Raw genomic sequence first — 22,458 nt, 5'->3', positions numbered from 1 at the left:
GCAGCCAAGGACAAATTATGAGAAACAAATGATTAGTTCACCTCTGGAATCTTCTTTTCATTCTTTTGTCACGTAACAGCTGTATGTGCATAGCGTATACGGCTGTCACGTGACAAAAGAACGAACGACTCGGACCAGAAGACTCGAGAGGTGAACTAATCAATTCTGTTTCCTGTACAGCACCTATGCGGTTTTCACGTATCAAACGAATGGAGGTTGCGCAATGCACATACAAGAAAGGAAGGTCCCTGGATTCAATGTGCATGTTTATTTATAGGTTAATTGTTTTGCTGAACTAGAAAACCAGTTATTGAAACCCGACTCCGTAGTTGCATGAAGTCCTGTGCCATATTTTTCTCTGAATTGGCCAAACAGTAAAAGTAAATTTCAGGCTGTACTGATGTCACACAACTACTAGGTATAGTTTATCTTGGGTTTTACCTCTCTAAGAAATGCTTAATAGAGTTAAGTGCTTTGATTTGTCTCTGTAAGAAAGTGCACTAGCAAGTCAGGGCAACAGTACCCCATTGTCTCATGGCAGTCTTTGTAGAGCTCGTTTTAAATCCTCTTCCTGATTATGTAATTTAAAATGTCTTCCTTCAGGCTGACTGTGCATTATGTACTAGAAATATGTGCTGGTGACACAAGGCCAAAACTTCCGTCATTTTCCTAATGATCTCTCCATCTATATTAAGTTCACTGTCAGAGAAACAATAATTATTATCGTGGCTTTGTAAGGAGAAATCAGCTGGCTGAAAGTATTTACTGATGTACAGTATAGGCTATAGGGATTCAAATATGTCAGAGGCTTTTAGTCCATGTTAGTCAGCTTAGAGGTAATCTATATGCTAGTAGGGATGGGCATTTTGGTCATTTTATCTACTCGAATACTCTGACTAATTACTCGTCGAGTACTCAATGGGCAATGACGTACATAACTGTGTATATATAATAAAATGTCTGACAAATGTCTTTGGCTGCTGCATTGCATCTTGTTGTTCCAGTGTATCGTCTATTCATTATTATAGACTGTTATAAAATAATCTATTACAAAATGTACAAAAGATTGCATAATCAAAATATAATGCATCATATTTTGTCATTATGTGAAGATTCGCTGCCCAGCAAAATGAAAGAATGTGCACAACGTGCGTCTGTCTGTTCTTCCGTCAGGTTACTGTAGTAATCTTAGTAAGCGCACACCAGTTTTTTTAGTGACTGTCTGAACCGTCTGTTTTCAAATCGCTGTTGCCTTAACAGGAGATGCCATAACCATCGTGTTTTTAATATGCGTGTTAAGTTGAATTCAGTTTTGAAGACGCTGCATTCTGTTCCATTTAGCTGCGCTCTGTCTAGCTGTTTGAAACACTCGCAGCACGTTGAGTCCACTGTCACATGCCTGGTGTGTGTGTGTGTGTTCAAGTGTCCGCTCCTGTGGGGAAAGCCTCGATGCTCCGTATTGTTGTTCCTGTGATGATTCAAGAAGCGTTCCATTCAACTCGGAGTGTCTGAATTCCCACCTTTCAACTGGGGAAAGTGCAACGTAATGACACATTGTGTCGGACTTTTAACTTGGAATCTCGTGTGAAAATCTTCAACTCCCATTTCGTCGAGATGCATGTGTGTGTTACGTCACGCAGGGCAGAGAGGTTTACAGTCAGTGACAAACATTCACTTTTATTAAATAATATCCATTAACAAGTCAAAGTTCTTACATTAAATGATAATAAAACATGTTTAGCAAACGTTTTGCAGAGACAGGTGTTCAAAACACGGTTTTCTCGCCAAAAGCTTATGGCTGATGTACAGCATCAGGTGCTTCTCCCCCTCGACCACCTGGGACAACATGGCTCCCAACCCCCTGTCCGATGCATCGGTCTGTACAACAAAAGGGAGAGAAAAATCAGGAGCATGTAACAACGGCCCACCACAAAGTGCAGCCTTCACCTGTATAAAAGCCTGTTGGCATGACTCCGACCACTGGACTGGGTCTGGGGCTCCCTTTTTAGTGAGATCAGTCAGCAGGCTGGTGACGTCCGAATAATTAGGCACAAACCTTCTATAATAGCCAGCCAGCCCCAGGAACTGTCTCACCTCCTTTTTGATCTTGGGTCTCGGGCAGGCCGCAACTGCTGTGGTCTTATCAATTTGGGGGTGCACCAGCCCATGACCCAAGTAGAACTCCAGATACCGTACCACCACCCGTCCAATTGTGCACTTCTTGGGGTTTGCCGTGAGTCCCACCCGTTGCAGCGACCTCAGAACCACCCTCAGATGCTGCATAAGCTGCTGCCAATCATTACTATATATAATGATGTCATCTAGATAGGCAGTGGCGTACGAAACAAACCGAATGGAAGGGTCACGATTTGGTGCAAGCCAAACGGTGTGGAGAAGGCTGTTTTCTCACAGGATATTGGTGTTAAGGGGATCTGCCAATAACCCTTCCTTAAATCCAGTGTCGAATAAAAGAGAGCCGCGCCCAACCGATCGAGCAGTTCGTCAATACGAGGCATTGGATATGTGTCAAATTTAGACAACACATTGACTTTTCTGTAATCCACATAGAGTTGGACCGAGCCGGTGCTCTTCGGAACCAGCACCACCGGGCTGGCCCAGTCACTGTGGGATTCTTCTATTACCCCCATATCCCTTAGTTCCAGTGAAAGGAACTCTGAATGCTTCAGCATACCAACAGATTTTGGACAATTCCATGCTCCCAACTTTGTGGGAACAGTTTGGGGATGGCCCCTTCCTGTTCCAACATGACTGGGCACCAGTGCACAAAGCAAGGTCCATAAAGACATGGATGAGCGAGTTTGGTGTGGAAGAACTTGACTGGCCTGCACAGAGTCCTGACCTCAACCCGATAGAGCACCTTTGGGATGAATTAGAGCGAAGACTGCGAGCCAGGCCTTCTCGTCCAACATCAGTGTCTGACCTCACAAATGCGCTTCTGGAAGAATGGTCAAAAATTCCCATAAACACACTCCTAAACCTTGTGGAAAGGGTAGGCCGACGTCATATTAAACCCTATGGATTAAGAATGGATGTCACTTAAGTTCATATGCGTCTAAAGGCAGATGAGCGAATACGTTTGGCAATATAGTGTATCAATAACTAGGTTGTATCTTCCTTTGAGTATCCTGCGTCACTCTATACAATTGGTCATTTATAATAGAAAAGTACGGATAGGCCAGTGCAGTGTCTGGCTGAAGGTGGTGACCATCCACGCACAACTCACCACGTGCCCCACCGAGAGCGAGAACCACATTATAGCGACCACAAGGAGGTTACCCCATGTGACTCTACCCTCCCTAGCTGGAGTCAACTCAGCACGCACTGGATTCGAACTTGTGACTCAGGGGGTGGTAGTCAGCATCTTTACTCACTGAGCTACCCAGGCTCCCTTTCAGGGTTTTATTAAACCGTTTGACCACTCGGAAAATTATTAAGAAGAGTGCCTCCACAACACTATGTGCTGAGATGTGTAAATGCACTGCTTCCGGATATCGCGTTGCGTAGTCCACCAGAACCAACACAAAGGGCTCTAATGGCCTGACAAGGTCCATACCAATTCTTTCGAAGGGGACTTCAATCAAAGGAAGTGGGCGCAAATATACTCTTGGGGTGGCCGGCGGATTCACCAGCTGACATTCATGGCATGTCGCACACCATCTGCGAACATCCCCGTGAATGCCCGGCCAATAGAAACGGGCCATTAGACAGTTCAGTGTCTTTTCCTGCCCTAAGTGACCCGCCATCTTATTATAATGAGCAGTCTGGAATAACATTTCCCGACGGCTCTTCTGTATCAATAACTAATATCAATAATTGTATCTTCCTTTGTCTGAGCATCCTGCGTCACTCGATACAACCGGTCATTTATAATAGAAAAGTACGGATAGGCGAGTGCAATGTCTGGCTGAAGGCAGTGACCATCACTTGGTCGAAGGTGTGCCTAAGAAATCCCCGGTGGGGAATCCTCTAAGGGCTGGGGAAGCCAAGACTTCCCCCACCTTTACGTCATCCTGACACAGAGCTGACGTAGATGGCCCCGGCTCTGCCTCCCTAGCCAGCACATCACAAACCCCACACCGAGACGCTCTGTTGCAGGACCAATCTCACAAATTTCCCTTAATAAAGTGGAAAAACACTGGCCAATTCGTGCCCAAAATTAGCGGATGAATACGCTACCAAGTGGTCCTCTGCCAGCTGGATGGCCATTTGGAATGACACTGGTCCCACTCCCTCTCAGAAGTCGAGCGATGAACTGCTCTAGTACCACCAGATCGAAGACCGCTCCGACGTCGCATTCTCAGCCAGCAAACAACTCCGGCAGGCGTCCTGGAGCTGTTGGGCGAACGGGCAGCCGTGCTCGCCAATGGTCATAGAGCGGAAGTGTTGGCGCTGCTGCTCAGATGTCTAGCCGACCTGTTGCATATATATATATATATATATATATATATATATATATATATTCCACTTTTCAGTGGTCACACTCAAATTAATGCTTTTCAGCACAATACAAATCGCACTCTGGAACACTCTGCTCGGTGCAGCTCTCTCTCCCCCTCACTGGCATCTGGCTCGCTTTTAAAATCCTCTCTCCAGTCTCACTGCAATGACAAACAGCTGTTAGAGACAATCATTGCCAGGTGATGATCCTTACCATTCTCATCTCCTGATCTCGCTCCCCATTCACAAACATCAAACTTAACCACCCCCCACCACCACAGGCATGTTGCCCCGTCCAGGTTTCATTGCTTGCTTTCCTGTTTTTTGACTGAGGATCATGAGGCATGAACATTTTAAAGATCAATAATGATTGACAAAATCCCTGTCAGATGTGCTATCTATTTCAACCAAAAAGGGCTGAAAATGTAATCATGAATAGACATTACTAGTCACTTTACAATGTCTACATACAGTAGATAGAGACTTAGTTACTAAGTTACTACATAGCTAAGTTACTACATTGGAATGGAAATGGTCAAGCTATTTCTTTTTCTACATCTTGACTTGTGTGAGATGTGTCTGTCTTCTGGTGCAAATCACACTTACAGACGTAAGTGTGTGTCTTCTTTCAATCATATATTCCAGTCTGTCACTCATCTATATTTTTTTTTCTAATTAGCCCTGCGGTTTCTGTCTTGGGATAACCGGTATATTACAGCAGATACTATTTGATTACAGTCCAGCAAGAGCGTGCACGTTGTTTAACAGCAGCTGCTTAGAAGCATGTGAACAAAACACCTTGTTTCCGTTAACGGCAGCTAACTAAACATTGCCGGATGATAATACATCTGTGATGCGCAATCTCTTTGCTCAAAAATAGCAAATACAAAACGGGTTAAGCTGGTGGCATTAATGTGTCTTTATCACTGGCGCGAGACAGTATTCTGTACACGTACATGGAATGAAAATTTAGGGGATTCACTCCCGCATTTAAATTTGCAAGAATTGTGTCATCTATGGCCACGTACACACTACAAAGTTTAGGGTAAACACCCTAAACTTTGTAGTGTGTACGTGGCCATAGACGACACAATTCTTGCAAATTGTTCCCAGGTGACTGACAGGGAAGAAATAGTGAGAACTTGTGATATGCACGTGTTCTGCGAGACAGCTCACACCGTGCAATAAACCTCTAAACACGGCGAATCAGACTGATATTTTGTCGTCTGTTCCTCAAAATATAATTACGTTTGCTTCTTCAAACACGCGTCTTTGTGTAAAATGGCATTTCTTGTCATATGTCACTCGGAGATGTCTACAGTTCGCCTGCCACAGTGTCGGTTGGATGAGCAAAATTACCAGCCACTGCGCATGATTTACCCGCATTTGGCAGGTGCTAATTTCCTACCCTGACTATAATGTAATCTCATTCTCTTTACTGTAATGTGAAATAATAAAGATATAACAATGGGTATTCATACAGATTTTCCGATTCAATTCTGATTCGATTCGAAATTGGTTCATATGGGTATCTTTCAGTTATAATGTCCCTTTTGCTTGCATATGAAAGAAATTTTCTCCCAGCTTATGCTGTTAATTAATACAGGGGACCTTCTAACTAGTTATATTAAGAAATATTAATTTGTCTAATTATATTTTATTAGTATTTCATCATTTTGGTCACATTTTAGCTTTTAAAAATGAACATCTGTATATTCAATCTATAAATATGATAATATATTGAATATATTATATTTTGTTACATGTTTATTGTTTAATAACATAATTTGTACTATTTACAGGTATTTACATTGATTTGTTGAACACGTGTTAAAAATCTGCACTGTCTCTTTAAGAAAGACATTTCTGTAAACAGAGTCTTTAAATGAGCGCATGTTAACGAGAGAGGACTCAAATGGCTGTATCTCATCTGTCCTATGTGTGATTAGAATTAAATGGTTCTTTTTTGTTGTTTTTGATCAACAACTGACTGTAGAGAACTGAAAGGGTATTAAAAGAGACATTATTCAATGACAAATGGGTTGCGTGGATCTCTTCTTTGGACACACATCACACGGAACAACTTTTACTCTCAACACGCAGTGAAAGGATCTCGATGCTGAATACTCCACCACAATACTACACAAGTACTGCTGAGTGAAATGTAAACATTTACCTGCCAGTTGCCAAAATATATAAATGTTTAGTCACATAGCGCGAAACTTGGTTGCTAATGCGAGTGATTTCCACTCATTGTAGTGCAGGGTAAAAGATCGATCTTGGGATTTAAGAATCGATATCGAGATTGTTTAAATGAAGATCACGATGCATCAGAAAATCAATATTTTTACCCACCCCATATAATAATATTGTAAAGTACAATTGTAAGTAGACAACATGTTAGTATTTGCTGCACTGAATTGAGGTTGATGTTCATTTTAAAAAAGTAACACAGTGTCAGGTAGGATTATTTGAATAAAATGTACTACAGTAATGAGAAATCTAAATGATCATAAAGATAGGCTTAATTTTCTTTGCTTAACATACCTGAAAAGATGCTTTGATTTGTTTTGGTCACACTTTATTCCCATACTTGGATAGTTTTGACGAATTTATCATTATTCTACAGTGTGGAAAACAGTAATAATAAAGTAGTAGCTGCTTCGAAACTTTTCGCTGGCACTAGTCTTTTAATGCGTTGAAGGTTTTTATGTAGTAGGTCTTGCTGTGAGTGTGAATAAAGCCTTGTGATTGGATTATTGGCAAGAGGGGTGAAATGAAAGGCAGACGAGAAGTCACATGAGAAGTCAGCTCTGTGCGACTAGCCACACATTATATTCCCATCTAGATCTCTCTATCTATATAACACTTCCATACACACATTGACCCTGTATGATGAAAGATATACTGCGCAGTCAAAGGTAGGACTGATAAGAATTACTTTTACATTTTGGACGCCAACCAGGTACGAAACCATCTGAGTGAGGTGACGGATTTTGCATGGGTGAGTTAAACTGGAACAAAGCATTATTTATGGGGAAATTTTAGTTTTGCTTTTATCATTTTTTGTTTCATTGTTGTTGTGAATGGGATTTAGTTGGCAGTTTTATTATTTGTACCAGTATCAGTATATTATTTATATATTGAATGCATTTAGCAAGGTAGCCTCGTTTACAGGCACAAGTTTGTGCAAAACCTGATGATCATGTTATTCAGCATGATTTGAGAATGTTCCAAAGATTATCTTGTGTGATTCGATGGAAACAAGGAAATCTGACCTCTTGTAATAGACACATGGTCAGTGTCACAAATTTGTTTATTTCATAAATAAGAAGAAATAGGGCAGAATCTTAAATACGTCTTCTTCATTTTACATGACTTTTTTTTGTTTTAGATTTTCAAAATCCTAAAACTTATGACTACTAAGAAAATCATCAAATTTGCTTTTTATCCATGCCAAGTCACAGGAAAAGTGTATACAGGTCAGGAGAAGCACAAATAATGCCAAATTCGACTTTCGCTGAAACGTAAATATATTTTATCCAAGATTCATCTCTGATTCATCTCTGGCGAGTGATGTGTGACCTGCAAGTACACACGCCTTTCTGTGCATTAACGTTAACATCTCTCATTTATAAGTTACAAATGTTTGTGTTGTTTTCTGGTCTGATTTGATCACAATAGTACAAAACGCCTGTGATAATCTCATCTGTATAAATGTAAGAGCTGCTTTTAACTTATGAAGAATACACAGAAATCATCCAAGGCATATTAGTGTATAAGACCAATATGTTTACATTGTAGTCTGGTGGTGTGAATAAAGTCTGTCCTTCATAATTGGAGAAATGAAGCTGTCACTTGAAAGATAACATTTTGTTGAAAGAAAAATTACATTTTGGCTCTGGTAATTAATCAGCAGTATCACTTTTTTCAAGATTTATAAATAGAAACAAAAATGTAGCTGGCTTTTGCCCACAGTGCTGCACACTGAAAGTATATGAAATTTTGGTTACAAACGTGGTGGCGTGGTCATACAGTGACGTCACATGAAACAGGTCAGTACCATTGTACAGAATGATTACCATATTCCTGCACCATGCTATTTAATGCCAAGTATGCTTACACATACAAGGAATTTGTCTTGGTGACCGAAGCTTCCAGTGCACAAACAATATAACAGAAAGACAGAGATAATAATAAAAATAAAAAGCAAATAGAAAATATAAGTATATATAGAAATACACAATAAGACAAAATATATACAGTATATATATATATATATATATATATATATATATATATATATATATATATACACACACACGCACTTGCGGCCAATAGTTTGGAATAATGTACAGATTTTGCTGTTTTGGAAGGAAATTGGTACTTTAATTCACCAAAGTGGCATTCAACTGATCACAAAGTATAGTCAGGACATTACTGTTGTAAAAAACAGCACCATCACTATTTGAAAAAAGTAATTTTTTGATCAAATCTAGACAGGCCCCATTTCCAGCAGCCATCACTCCAACACCTTATCCTTGAGTAATCATGCTAAATTGATCATTTGGTACTAGAAAATCACTTGCCATTATATCAAACAGTTGAAGGCTATTTGGTTCATTAAATGAAGCTTAACATTGTCTTTGTGTTTGTTTTTGAGTTGCCACAGTATGCAATACCACCCCCCCCCCCCCCCCCTTCTCTTTTCTGTGAGCAACCTCTGAGAAACAGGTTTTGGTCCTAGGGAAACCAAAAAGTAACTACATTCACTTAATCAATGGTGAGCGCCATACTGAGGTTACATTTTCCCTCTAAGTTTACATTTTTACTCCACTGACGGGTAGGTTTAGGGTTGGGGCATATGATTAGTCTAATAAAAGATGCATTCCTCTTCACTGTATTACTTAATTTACAATGAATACAACTCACTTTTGGTGCCACTCAGTGGACATTTCACCTGAAAAATGGAGCTCACACGTGCCAGTATGTTCAAAAACACTTCCAGCTTTGGGCCTTCAAGCCACTGGGGGCCAGTGATACAAATTCCAGTAAGAACGTTTGACCTCCTTTCGCCAAATTCTTGGTGCGATCAGTTTGTATGATGTGTGTATGCATGCATGTGTGCATTCATGAATATGGAGATATCGATAGGGAATTCTGATTTTTGCTGCAGGGTAATGCGCTTGTAACTGCTGTTCTAAGATCAGTTTTTCCACTCAAATGCAAAACTTCATTACTAGTGAGAAGGGAAAATCTGACTCTAGATTAGTGGCTGCGGCTGAATTCCTCTTATATTGCTTGAGTGTCTGAAGTCAAATTCATCTTGCAAGGGAAATGTCTGAAATAATTTTATGTTTTAAAAATAGTGCAAATTTTGGGATTAAAACATATTTATTAGATAATAATAGTATTAAATGCGAGATCATCCAAATGTTACTTTTTTAATTACATCCATTCACATTTAAATCGATAAGTTTCCCAATGGAAACAAGCAAGCACTGAGATGACTTTGGTGAAGTAAGTTCATCAGACTCATTCCAGGCTTCCTCCACTGGATTTTATCATAACTTCCAAAACTTTTCAAGTTGGCTGGCGCCATGCATTTACCCTGCAGTTCGTTCACCCTCCTCCGCCATTGATTTCTTCTATTACAGAAATGTCTTTTACCAATGTGCAAAGCTTTTTGCGTTTTACTTTGACAACAGTGCACATGTTGGGGGGGATTGGGGGGGCTTAGTCAGTTAGGTGGTTATAAAGACAGGAAAGGAGCAGACATTTGCTCTTTCCCATCTCTCATTGCTGTCTATTTGACCAGGCTTGATGTTATGATTCAGGACTGAATATAAGGGAATATTTCATTGTGTGTGTGTGAAAAGAGAGCAGTTATATGCAAAGTCTGCTTAGAAGGCATAAATTAACATGGTGACTAATGGTTAGTACCAATCTATGCATGTCACTCTGATAATCAGGTTCATTATGTCCATATGGATTGTTTTATTAGTGCCTGCATGTCACGTACAGCCATTTCTGATGTGTACTTTATCCCCCAGGCTGTCCTAAACCTTTTGTAAAGCAAATCTGCTTCTCAAATTGGGGAAATAATTGTTTTACAGAGGTTGATATCAGATTAGCTGGGCAATGTTCTTTAAGAGAAAAGCCTGGGGTTGTCTGGGCATTCGATTAGTGAAGGTCTTTCTTTCCTAGATACTCGATACTCAGAATGTCAGGGGCTTCACTTTATACGCAGCATACAATGGCTCCAAACAGTATTTGGACACCTAAGTCACACTTAAAAATGCATGAATGTCATTTCAAAAGATAACAAAATACATTAGCATATACATCGCATTATACCAACTGCAAAGAGTTTCTTATCATTTAGGGACTCTAAAAATGTTCAGGGTTTTGCCACTGATGCTTTCCATACTCTGAGATGTCTCTGAGATGTTTTGGGATGTCAATTGGAAGCATAACTTTTTAATCACAAGGTTTATGAATTGGTTTTCTTTGCTCTTTACCTCAGTACCCTTGTGCAGTAAGATGAATATGTCACATGCACCCCACAATCACCATAAGGACATGACCATGTCACCTCCAATCACAGGCTCTCATGGAGACCATGAGAACCCCGACACAGGCCATGGAGATATGATGATGGTGAGACAACCTTGAGATCATTTAGCTTTTGTTTCAGTATCTGGGATGTTGATACATAAATTGTCCATAGATTATTTTTTATTTTTTTTTTTAGGACAAATATTACATGCAGTCTTGCAGTAAATACGAGAGATAAAAATGCATGCTTAATCATTATTATAAAATGATTAACAAAATGTTGTTTAAATAGTTTTAAATGGAGTGTGTCACAGTGCAGAACATATCAACCACCCATTTAGAGATTCACTAGTTCTAAATCCATTTAAGCAAAAAACTTAGTTATCTAATGTATTCTTGCTTTATTTACTTTGGAAAAAGTTTGGTTGAAAAATGATTTGTTGATGCTTTCAGCAAATGACTTTCTACTTTGGCTACAAAAATGTTGAGCTGCTATTCGCTGGACTTGTCATCAACACACCAGGAGGTAAGAGCGCTCTGTGGTTTGCTTATCTTTCACTATTGTTGACATGGTGGTATTTTGGATATGCTGTTGTTAGGGCTGCCATGGTTATGAAATTTGGCTGACAATTAATTGTCATACAAATTGTTATACATCTTAAAGTATTTGTTCACCCAAAAAATTTAAATTCTCTCAGATTTACTCACCCACATGCCATCCCAGTGTATGACTTTCTTTCTTCAGAAGAACGCAAACAAAGATTTTAGTAGAACATTTTTGCTTTGTAGGTCATTTCAATGCAAGTGAATGGTGGCCAATATTTTGAAGCTCAAAACAGCCCATAAAGGCAGCATAAAAGTAATCTATAAGACTCCAGTGGTTTAATCCATGTCTGCTGAAGAAATACGATAAGTGTGGGTGAGAAACAGATCAATATTTTAGTCCTTTTTTTTTTTTTTTACTATAAAGCTCCATAATCTCCTTGTCCGATATGCACAAAGAATGTGAATTGCCAAAAATGAAAGAAGAATGCGAAAGTGGAGATTTTTGACACTGTGAATAATGTAATGGAGTCGGTCTCCCTTCACACTTAAACTACTTGTATATTTGTACTTATCTGAATATTTTGCAATAAATGCCAAATGTATTGTTTCTGTATAATCAACAACCTAAAATCAATTGTTTTATATGTTCACATCGTTTTTTAAAACCTGACGGCTGAAAAAGTGGGCGGGCACTGTTGCGCTCTATTGCAATCTCTTGCGTTTACCCTCTCTGTTCTCAGACGCAACATCCCCACTGAGATCATTGCATTTGCAGCATTCTCTATAAGCGCCCTTAATCTCACCATGAAATTACAGACAAAAATGTTTGTTGATGGAAGTTGTTTTTGATTTTGTTAACGATAACAAAGACGTGACAAAAAATAGAGCTGTCGAAAAGAACAGGTTAAAGCTTTTTTTACTTTAAAATGTTTAACACGCAATTTATTTATTTTTTTACACAATTAACACATTCTGACATTTTATTCAGCCGTGAGAGTTCTGAACAGTGGTTTGAGAAGGTGGCATTCTTTGCAGCACTGTCATAAGATACCCCCTTACTGTAAAGAGCAAATGCACTGGTTGCACAGGTTTGACAAGATTTTACAAAGAAACTAAAGCAGTTTAATCAAGCTGACACATTTAAATTATGAGAACAAAGAAGAATTCTTTTGCAGGAAGTCTGTTGAAAGAAATACTTGTAGTTCACACTAAAATAGAAATTCTGCCATAATTTACTCACCCTCATGATGTTGCAAACCCAAATGGCTTGTGCGTATTCTTATGTGGAACTCAAAAGATGTTTTTTTGGGTTTCTCCCAATTTGGAATGCCCAGTTCCCGTCAACCCATGCATCTTATAACGTGGCTTGTTGAGTGTGTTGCCACAGAGACATAGCGCGTGTGGAGGCTTCGCCATCCACCGCAGCATCCACGCTCAACTCACCAAGCGCCCCACCGAAAACGAACCACATTATAGCGATCACGAGGAGGTTACCCCATGTGACTCTACCCTCCCTAGCAACCGGGCCAATTTGGTTGCTTAGGAGACCCAGCTGGAGTCACCCTGGGATTCGAACTAGCGAACTCCAGGGGTGATAGCCAGCGTCTTTATGACTGAGCTACCCAGGCCCCCCCCACAAAAGATGTTTATCGAGGTCCATCTATTCAATACAATAACATTTAGAATACATTCACTTTAAAGCTTCAAAAGGATTCAAAGGATCATAAAAGTAGTCCATGCAACTCGTGCGTCATATTCCAAGTCATTTTGACATGGTTTACACCACTTGAGTCATTTGAATTACCTTTATGCTGCCTTAATGTCCTTTTGGGACTTGAAAGTTTGGACCCCATTGACCCCATTGTATGGATATTTTCACATTACATATCCATCAGAACAAATTTCATTTTGCTTTGCAGTAGAAAGTCAGTCATACAAGCTTAAGATGGCATAAGGGTGATTAAATGATAAGAGAATTAAAATTTTTGGGTGAACTATACATCTTTTCGTTCTCGTTTCTAGAGATGGCAGGCGCGTGCATCGGTGTGTTCCTGCTGGCTGTGTTCTACGAGGGGCTTAAGATCGGTCGTGAGGTCCTGTTGAGAAGGAATCAGGTGAACGTGCGTTACAACTCCATGCCTGTCCCTGGAGCTGATGGCACCATCCTCATGGAGACCCACAAAACAGTCGGGTCAGTGAATATTCTAAAATATAATATGTTTTTAAAGCACTCAGAGTGTAGGTCTGCATGGGAAAATTTTTAAATTTTCTGAAGAAAATGTGAGTGGTGCTTGTCTGTGCATAAATAGGCACTACGTCCAAAGTATACTTCAGTTTTCTGTGTGCCACTACGTCTCGTGCACAGTGCATATGATGCAAATTTTGTCATCTGCACCGTATGTGTGGACTGTTCACTTACAGCTTAGTTTTTCTAAACAAACTTGTCCATAAGGGCTCGCAGTCAAAAACGTGTACTTTGAAAATCTGTGCATTCAATAGTGCATGAGACGGAAATGGAGTATACTCTGGCCTTCCCCAAGTCTCAACGACATGGACCTTTTTCACAAACTGTGATGATGCGTTTCTGTTTGTTTAGCAGCATAAATTTAGCAAACTATTTTATATTTTCAATTTTTAATTTAGTGTAAATTTATAACATTATACTTTGAGAAGCTGAACCATGCACACTTGAGTAGCATGTTAGAGTAGCACAACTTTTGAGGTATTTTTCTTGTTAACAAGAATATGTTACAATAGTAGCCTTTAGGGCTGCCCCCGACCAAAGATTTTCCTAGTCGACTAGTAGGCGTTAGTTTATGCCATTAGTCGACTAGTTGTCCCACGTTTATGATATTAATTTAATTACTTAAATATGTATATTTTGGGGGCATCAGAAAATGGTTTGAGTTCTAGAGCTGAGAATGTTATAAGTAACATTGCTAACACTGTTCTACATTACAAAGAAATACTAAACCGTAATAATGAGCCTTTAAAATATAAATTTTACAAGCACACACACGAAGCGAGCCGCAGCGACACCGGCAAAAGCAGTAATGATTCTGAATGTGTCAGAAAAACCAGCAAGAAGACTGTCTGAACATTGTGTTAATTTATAGAGAGAAATGCACATTAGGGTTTTGCAGACAGATGATGATCTCGGGGATCGATGATGGTCAGAGTGATCACTAATAGCTGATGCCTTTGACGATGTCAAGATGATATTTGGCTCGTTTTCCCATTAATGTGTTAAATTATTATTATTATTGTTATTACTATTATCAAATTAATATTACAAATAATTTGCCTGTAGACACAGACACGCGCTTGAAGAAACACTTTATTATATTATTAAGAACAGATGACAGTAAAGCCGTCTCTGTATGACACGCTGTTTGTACAGAGGCGTGCAGTCTCGTGGAACACAGACATGTAAAAGGTTCTCACTCTTTCTTTGTTTCTGTCTTCTGAATTTTTTTTTTTTTTTGCAAGAACAGTATCGTCTATGAGTGCTGCAAATGACTTCAGACATCTCAGCTCAGGAGGTGCTTTGAGTTAATTTTTTTCCACAGAACAGTTCATTGTGAACGCAACTCTGCAGCCCATACATCTGTGATATCTAATCAAAATAACAAAATATGCATTGAAATATGGATTCATATTTTCAGTGATGAAAGATTTAGATCTCTAGAGGCCGTTGTTATACTGTACAACTAAGCCGTTCTTGCTGTAGAATCCTCCAGCACCGGCCACAGAGGAATAAACAACAACAACAACAAAATATCAGCAACTATCGATATACATTTTTGCCGATAACCGATAGTTCCATAAAGCAACTGTCGGCACAGATTAATCTGTAAAACCGATATATCGGTCCATCTCTACGTCAGAGTACCTACGCTCAGTTCAGTGACAATACTGCTGTTTATAGTAGAGGTCCACCGATAGTGGATTTTGGCAATACTGATAACTAAGGTGGTGGGAAAGGCCGATAACCAATTAATCGGCCAATAGTTTTTAAAATTGACTTATAGAATGTCAAAAAGAAAAATTATTCTGTCTTTACTATGGCGGGCAAAGAAAAAGATTCCAAAATGACAAATCCCAGAGCAGTTTTTTGATCAACCAAAATCCCAATAATAACCAGTAAAAAAAAATCAAGATTTGGTGCATAATGCAGGACTTTTAAATGTAAACAAGCCCGAAACACACTGGGGACTCTTATTTTGAAGTGACAAAATGATGAAAAAAATATTGACAGATTTTTGCAGATAACCGATAGTTCCAAAAAGCAGCTAGAGTAGCATTGTTCTCTAATCACTGATGTTTAAATGATGAGGTCAGAGAATAACAGGCAAACATGAATTACCCTTAATCCTGTTTACACTGATGTAATCAAAGCACATATGTAGTCATTACCACAAAAGTTGACCCTTTGGGTAGTAAACATGCATTTTCTGTGTTTTCTTCACGCTGATGACCTGACTTTCTGTAATCCTGTAATAAATCCTTTTTCTTTTCTGTACTCTAGCCAGCGAATGGTGAGTGTCGCGCACTTGCTTCAGACCGTTCTGCACATCATCCAAGTGGTGGTCAGTTACTTCCTCATGCTGGTGTTCATGACTTACAACGGTTACCTGTGCATCGCCGTCGCAGCGGGCGCAGGGGTCGGCTACTTCCTGTTCAGCTGGAAGAAGGCAGTGGTGGTGGATATTACTGAACACTGTCATTAACCTCTCTACAAACCCCACGGCTGATCATCCCACTATATAACCTCAAAAACCAATCCAAACATACATCACAACAACTCTATGTATGTAGAGCACTGTATGAATGATCTAATTAATTTTGAAAAATAGTGTGGGCCCCATAGCTCCACTCATTTTAAAGCTTGGCTCTATTTTGATCCTCTTCGTTTTATACAAAATAAAGTCCCGTCACCATTTTGGTCACTTTGACAGTAGCATGTCATTTCCTCTGTAATGCTGAAATAGGTGTACATGGCCTAACTGTCTACCTCCACGGTCATAGTACCTTATCTGAAAGTGAAAGGTCACAAGTCACTTTGTTTAATATAATAGTGTCTGCTGTCCACTTCATATTAAGGTGCTTCTGGGTTGTGTGATAGAGCCTTACTAACCCCTTTGCCTTAAATGAGGGAACACACACAGACACCCAAGAGGCCGACTATAGACTCTAAAAGCCAAACTAGATCTGGTAGAGCCAGTATAAAAGCACTAGTGATTTTATTCAAGGTTGGGTTGGGTTGCTATGGCTGACTATTCTTTATTTGAGCTGCTGGGGTAATCAATGAAACATCCGTTAATGAGTGATCGTTGTTCGACACTGGATTGAAATGTTGAATCCTGTTGTCGTATGATGTTTGCACAGAGAAAGAGTGGTTTTCTGCAACTCTGTGTTGGCAGAGTTGAAGTCGAACTTTGCTCCTTTAGAGTGCTTTAAAGTAAATATCTGGGGGGATTGTTGGAAAATAAATTATATCTGATGCCAGTGTCACCGTCAATGTTTCTTTTTATAATTTATATTTTTAACACTACTACTTAAACGACAATGTACTTGATATCAAAACCTTTTTTTTTGGCAATCTGTAGATCCTTTTAGTTTTCTAATATCTTTTAAATGATTGTGTTGTATCACAAGAAGGCATGAACTTGAGCAAATCATGAGCTATTACAAATATTAAGGTCACTACTCTGATAGTCCCTGGGTCCTAGAATGTGAACGTTATGGTTTTTGATGATATTTACTCTCTATAATAGTAAAGGGGTGTGCCTTTGTCATACTGGACCCAATTAAATCCAATTTAAGTGCCCAAGAAAGCCTGTTCTTTTTTGCTTAGTGTAATTAATTTTCTGTAATCATTTTGGTAGACTTGTTTTAGTTAAAAGCTGTTTTTATAATTTCAGAAGAAAATGTAGTCATGTGTTTGTACCAGTCATCAATTACAATTTGTGGCACTGGATTTTAGGATCCATAATATTCTCCATCACAGGGCTTTGACATATTAAATCTGGGATTGTTTTAAACAATATAGTAGCAAACTGTGTTTGCTTTGTCTTTTTTTTTTTTTTTTTTTTTTTTTTTTTTTTTTTTTTTTTTTTTTGTAAACAGGTTTCACATTTTGGCTAACACTGAAGTGGGACAGCATACAAGCCCTTGTGTAGAAGAATGTAACCTTCTTTCCAGTGTTGCAGTAGTGTTAACATTTCCTAGTCTGTTTACAGTACAGTCATGTCTGTAGAGCTTTTACATGTAAACATTACTGCAATCGTTTAAAGTAAATGGCAAATAAATGTCTAAATAAATTGTATGATTCGAAGGATAATTGTTGTGACTACCTCTTCTGTCATTAATCAACCTATATATTACTAGGGTTGAACACCAAGAACCGGTTCCATTTTTTTTTTTTTTTTTTTTTTTAGATATCGCTAACGGTTCTTGAATGTGCATCACTGTGTTAAAATACTTTTGTAGTGTTTTCTGTGCTACCATTTAGTGCATTGCAACACCGCTACTGAATCTACAGCGTGAAACATACAGCAAAAACAGTGTAGTGCGATTCCTCAACGAAAGACTCTTATGAGACGATTCTTTTGAATCTACAGCGCAAAACATACAGCGCGACCAGTGTAATGCGATTCCCCAAAGAATGACTCTTATAAGCTGGTTCTTTTTAATCTACAGCGTGACCAGTGTAGTGCGATTCCCCAACAAATGACTCTTATGAGATGATTCTTTTGAATCTACAGTGCAAAACATACAGCGTGAACAGTGTAGTGCGATTCCCCAATGAATGACTCTTATAAGCTGGTTCTTTTGAATCTACAGCGTGACCAGTGTAGTGCGATTCCCCAAAGAATGACTCTTATGAGATGATTCTTTTGAATCTACAGTGCAAAACATACAGCGTGAACAGTGTAATGCGATTCCCCAATGAATGACTCTTATAAGCTGGTTCTTTTGAATCTACAGCGTGACCAGTGTAATGCGATTCCCCAAAGAATGACTCTTAACAGCTGGTTCTTTTGAATCTACAGCGCGACCAGTGTAGTGCGATTCCCCAACAAATGACTCTTATGAGATGATTCTTTTGAATCTACAGTGCAAAACATACAAGCGCGACCAGTGTAATGCGATTCCCCAAAGAATGACTCTTAACAGCTGGTTCTTTTGAATCTACAGCGCAAAACATACAGCGTGAACAGTGTAGTGCGATTCCCCAATGAATGACTCTTATAAGCTGGTTCTTTTGAATCTACAGCGCAAAACATACAGCGTGAACAGTGTAGTGCGATTCCCCAAAGAATGACTCTTAACAGCTGGTTCTTTTGAATCTACAGTGCAAAACATACAGCGCGAACAGTGTAGTGCAATTCCCCAATGAATGACTCTTATAAGCTGGTTCTTTTGAATCTACAGCGCGACCAGTGTAGTGCGATTCCCCAACAAATGACTCTTATGAGATGATTCTTTTGAATCTACAGTGCAAAACATACAAGCGCGACCAGTGTAATGCGATTCCCCAAAGAATGACTCTTAACAGCTGGTTCTTTTGAATCTACAGCGCGAACAGTGTAGTGCGATTCCCCAATGAATGACTCTTATAAGCTGGTTCTTTTGAATCTACAGCGCGACCAGTGTAGTGCGATTCCCCAACAAATGACTCTTATGAGATGATTCTTTTGAATCTACAGTGCAAAACATACAAGCGCGACCAGTGTAATGCGATTCCCCAAAGAATGACTCTTAACAGCTGGTTCTTTTGAATCTACAGCGCAAAACATACAGCGTGAACAGTGTAGTGCGATTCCCCAATGAATGACTCTTATAAGCTGGTTCTTTTGAATCTACAGCGCAAAACATACAGCGTGAACAGTGTAGTGCGATTCCCCAAAGAATGACTCTTAACAGCTGGTTCTTTTGAATCTACAGTGCAAAACATACAGCGCGAACAGTGTAGTGCAATTCCCCAATGAATGACTCTTATAAGCTGGTTCTTTTGAATCTACATCGCAAAACATACAGCGCGAACAGTGTAGTGCAATTCCCCAATGAATGACTCTTATAAGCTGGTTCTTTTGAATCTACATCGCAAAACATACAGCGTGAACAGTGTAATGCGATTCCCCAAAGAATGACTCTTATAAGCTGGTTCTTTTGAATCTACAGCGCAAAACATACAGCGTGAACAGTGTAGTGCGATTCCCCAATGAATGACTCTTATAAGCTGGTTCTTTTGAATCTACAGCGCAAAACATACAGCGTGAACAGTGTAGTGCGATTCCCCAATGTAAGACTCTTCAGAATCTTTCAGAAATAAAATAATTAAAAGGTATTGAAATCAGAACTGGAATCGTTAAATTCCTTACAGGTCCCATCCTTATATTTGTTCTGCTCACCTAGGCATTTCCCTTGTCTTCTTTTTCTATCATACAGTAAAGTGAAAAGATTCATGTTCCCCCATTCTACTAGTAAGATTTTATTTACTTGGTAGAAAAATAGTATTTTTATCACAAACAACCTTAATACACATCAAAACAATGTGTGTGTTTGCAACTGAAATAACAAAGTAGACCTCATAGTCCATTTTCAGGTTTGCAGATTGTCAAAACTGAAGGTTCCCGAAAAGTGATGGTAATGTGTTAGGCTTCGGGTGAGGTTTGTATCCAATCCGCTCGTGGATCATCTGCACTCTGGTTTTCCCATCTGTGGCTCCACCTGATGCTCCACTCATCTCGCTGGATGTGGCTACACCAACTACATCCAACTCATCCCTCTGTTTTTTTCGACTCTGAATTGACATGGAAATTAATGCTGATATTAAGATGACAAGATCAATCTCTATTTGACAGTTAATTCTATGTTGCTGTTCACACCACATGTATGCTAAAATAGACCACATTTCTCTTTTTTAAAGGCATAGTTCACCAAAAAAATTAAAATTCTGTCATCATTTACTCACCCTCACGTTGTTTCAAACCCATTTAACCTTTTTCTTTTGTGGAACACAAAAGATTACGATCGACTATACCGATACCTGTTTTTTGTTTTATTTTGTCTGAATTGCATATTCAACAGTTTATTTCATTTAGACTTTAAAATGATGTCTAAATAAATAAATTCATTAAAACTTTAATCAAATTAAAATCGAACTTAAATTGAGCTTTCATTTTGGCATGAAGCCCTTTCCATTTCTGTGACAGCTCCGGACATCAGATTGCTACGTGATCCAATGTGATTATTAAATTGCAACAGGCTGCTATATAATTAAATAAATATGTAGTCTGTATGTGCTGCACACTTCATAGTGAATTAGCGCTCTGCTCGCTGTCATCTGCTACAAACAGAGCATGCCATTCTCATGATGGTGTTTTTTTTTTGTTTTGTTTTTTTCCTTTTTCTCTCAATTTGGAATGCCCAATTCCCAATGTGCTTTTAAGTCCTCGTGGTCGCGTAGTGATTCACCTCAGTCTGGGTGGTGGAGGACGAATCTCAGTTCCTCCCGTCTGAGATCGTCAACCCGCGCATCTTATCACGTGGCTTGTTGAGCGCGTTGCCATGGAGAAATAGCGCGTGTGGAGGCTTCACGCCATCCACTGCGGCATCCATGCATAAGAGATCCTTGGTATGAGCAGCTGGCTTCACATTTACATTCAAACATTCATAAAACAAGATCCATTCACTTTGAAGTGCACAGCACGTGCAAACTATATATTTACCTAATTAAATTGCAGCCTTTGCAGTTTAATAATCACACTATGACATAACGTGATTTTAGTTTGTGTGCTGAATGTTTCCACAATGACATTCGTATGTCAGATGGTATCGGTTATTGGTATCGGAGCATTTTCCAATACCAGTATCGATATCGGGACATCCCTACAAAAGATGTTAGGCAGAATGACAGCTTCAGTCACCATTCACTTTCATTGTATGGAAAAAAGGAATGAATGTGAATGGTGACTGAGGCTATCATTCTGCCTAACATCTCCTTTTGTGTTCCATGGAAGAAAGAAAAATAATTTGGTTTTGGAACAACATGAGGGTGAGTAAATGATGACACTATTTTCATTTTTGGTTGAACTATTCTTTATACTCTGTTGTTTCAGGGTTCCTGCAATTCATGTACTGCAACTTAATTTGGATGACGACCATCTCATACCAAATAAACTCAACTGACACATTAAAGTACTGTAAGTGGGTTTACCTCTAGTTCTTTTTTCACACTTTCAAACTCCTCCGTGTCATCCAGCTTGAGCTCGAGGCGTGTGGGTTTCCTGCGCAGCATCTTCACGTCACCTGCTTCTCGTTGCCTGGAAACGTGTTAAGCAGATGCTGGACAGCTGTTATCGAGTTATTGAAGCGCAATAATGCTGATGTCAAAATGCTGACTTGTTCTCATAATTATGTGTTGGACAAATGTGATGCATTTCATAAGGCATTTAAACATGACGCTTAAACCAACTGAAACCATGTCGTGGCTAAACTGCAAGCCAGCATTTGCGATCTTAATATATTTGCTTTAGTCCACAGCACATATTTATGTAACTATATTATTGATACCTAATGTTTAACGGTGTCAATGTAATGAAACAACTTCTGCAGCAGCATAAACGTTATTGTTTAGAAGCTAAATGCTAAGGTTAATCCAGTAACTGCGAACTCAGAGTTTTGAACGGTTCACAGACAACAGGATAATGAACCATAAAGACGAACGAACGATACTTTATTCAACAAGTTAGATGAATGACAACAAATCGGGGCTGAAATACCTTTTACTCATTCATATTACACCACTTACCGCGAACACACGCTTGCCCTCCACAGGAAGTTCAGAGTGGAATTGTGGGAAATGTAGTTGAAAGCACACTGAAAATC

At 39.2% G+C, this 22,458-nt stretch overlaps 2 protein-coding genes across 3 annotated transcripts in view; one reads left to right on the top strand and one right to left on the bottom strand.

Moving 5' to 3' along the window:
- Nucleotides 1-17,669, top strand: part of slc31a1 (solute carrier family 31 member 1) — a 25,544-nt gene extending 7,875 nt beyond the window's left edge. Inside the window, exons 1-5 of one of the 2 annotated variants that reach the window (XM_051674165.1) lie at nucleotides 7,316-7,462; nucleotides 10,985-11,118; nucleotides 11,470-11,542; nucleotides 13,585-13,753; nucleotides 16,091-17,669. In XM_051674165.1, coding sequence (XP_051530125.1) covers nucleotides 7,459-7,462; nucleotides 10,985-11,118; nucleotides 11,470-11,542; nucleotides 13,585-13,753; nucleotides 16,091-16,292 — 582 coding nt within the window. In that variant the 5' untranslated portion in view covers nucleotides 7,316-7,458 and the 3' untranslated portion in view covers nucleotides 16,293-17,669. Of the gene's footprint in view, nucleotides 1-7,315; nucleotides 7,463-10,984; nucleotides 11,119-11,469; nucleotides 11,543-13,584; nucleotides 13,754-16,090 lie in introns of those variants that run through there. The other variant, XM_051674173.1, reaches the window with a different exon arrangement.
- On the bottom strand, nucleotides 17,627-22,458 carry cdc26 (cell division cycle 26 homolog). Its single transcript, XM_051674252.1, has 3 exons — nucleotides 22,382-22,458; nucleotides 21,788-21,893; nucleotides 17,627-20,371 (listed from the first exon to the last, which is right to left on the bottom strand). Exons 2-3 carry the CDS (start codon nucleotides 21,866-21,868, stop codon nucleotides 20,186-20,188), a joined length of 267 nt encoding a protein of 88 aa, XP_051530212.1. The 5' UTR covers nucleotides 21,869-21,893; nucleotides 22,382-22,458; the 3' UTR covers nucleotides 17,627-20,185.

The sequence above is a fragment of the Myxocyprinus asiaticus genome, chromosome 3, assembly GCF_019703515.2.
Source record: "Myxocyprinus asiaticus isolate MX2 ecotype Aquarium Trade chromosome 3, UBuf_Myxa_2, whole genome shotgun sequence".
Lineage (NCBI taxonomy): Eukaryota > Metazoa > Chordata > Actinopteri > Cypriniformes > Catostomidae > Myxocyprinus > Myxocyprinus asiaticus.
The sequence above is the reverse complement of the archived record's forward strand: the minus strand, read 5'-3'. Positions and strand labels throughout refer to the sequence as shown.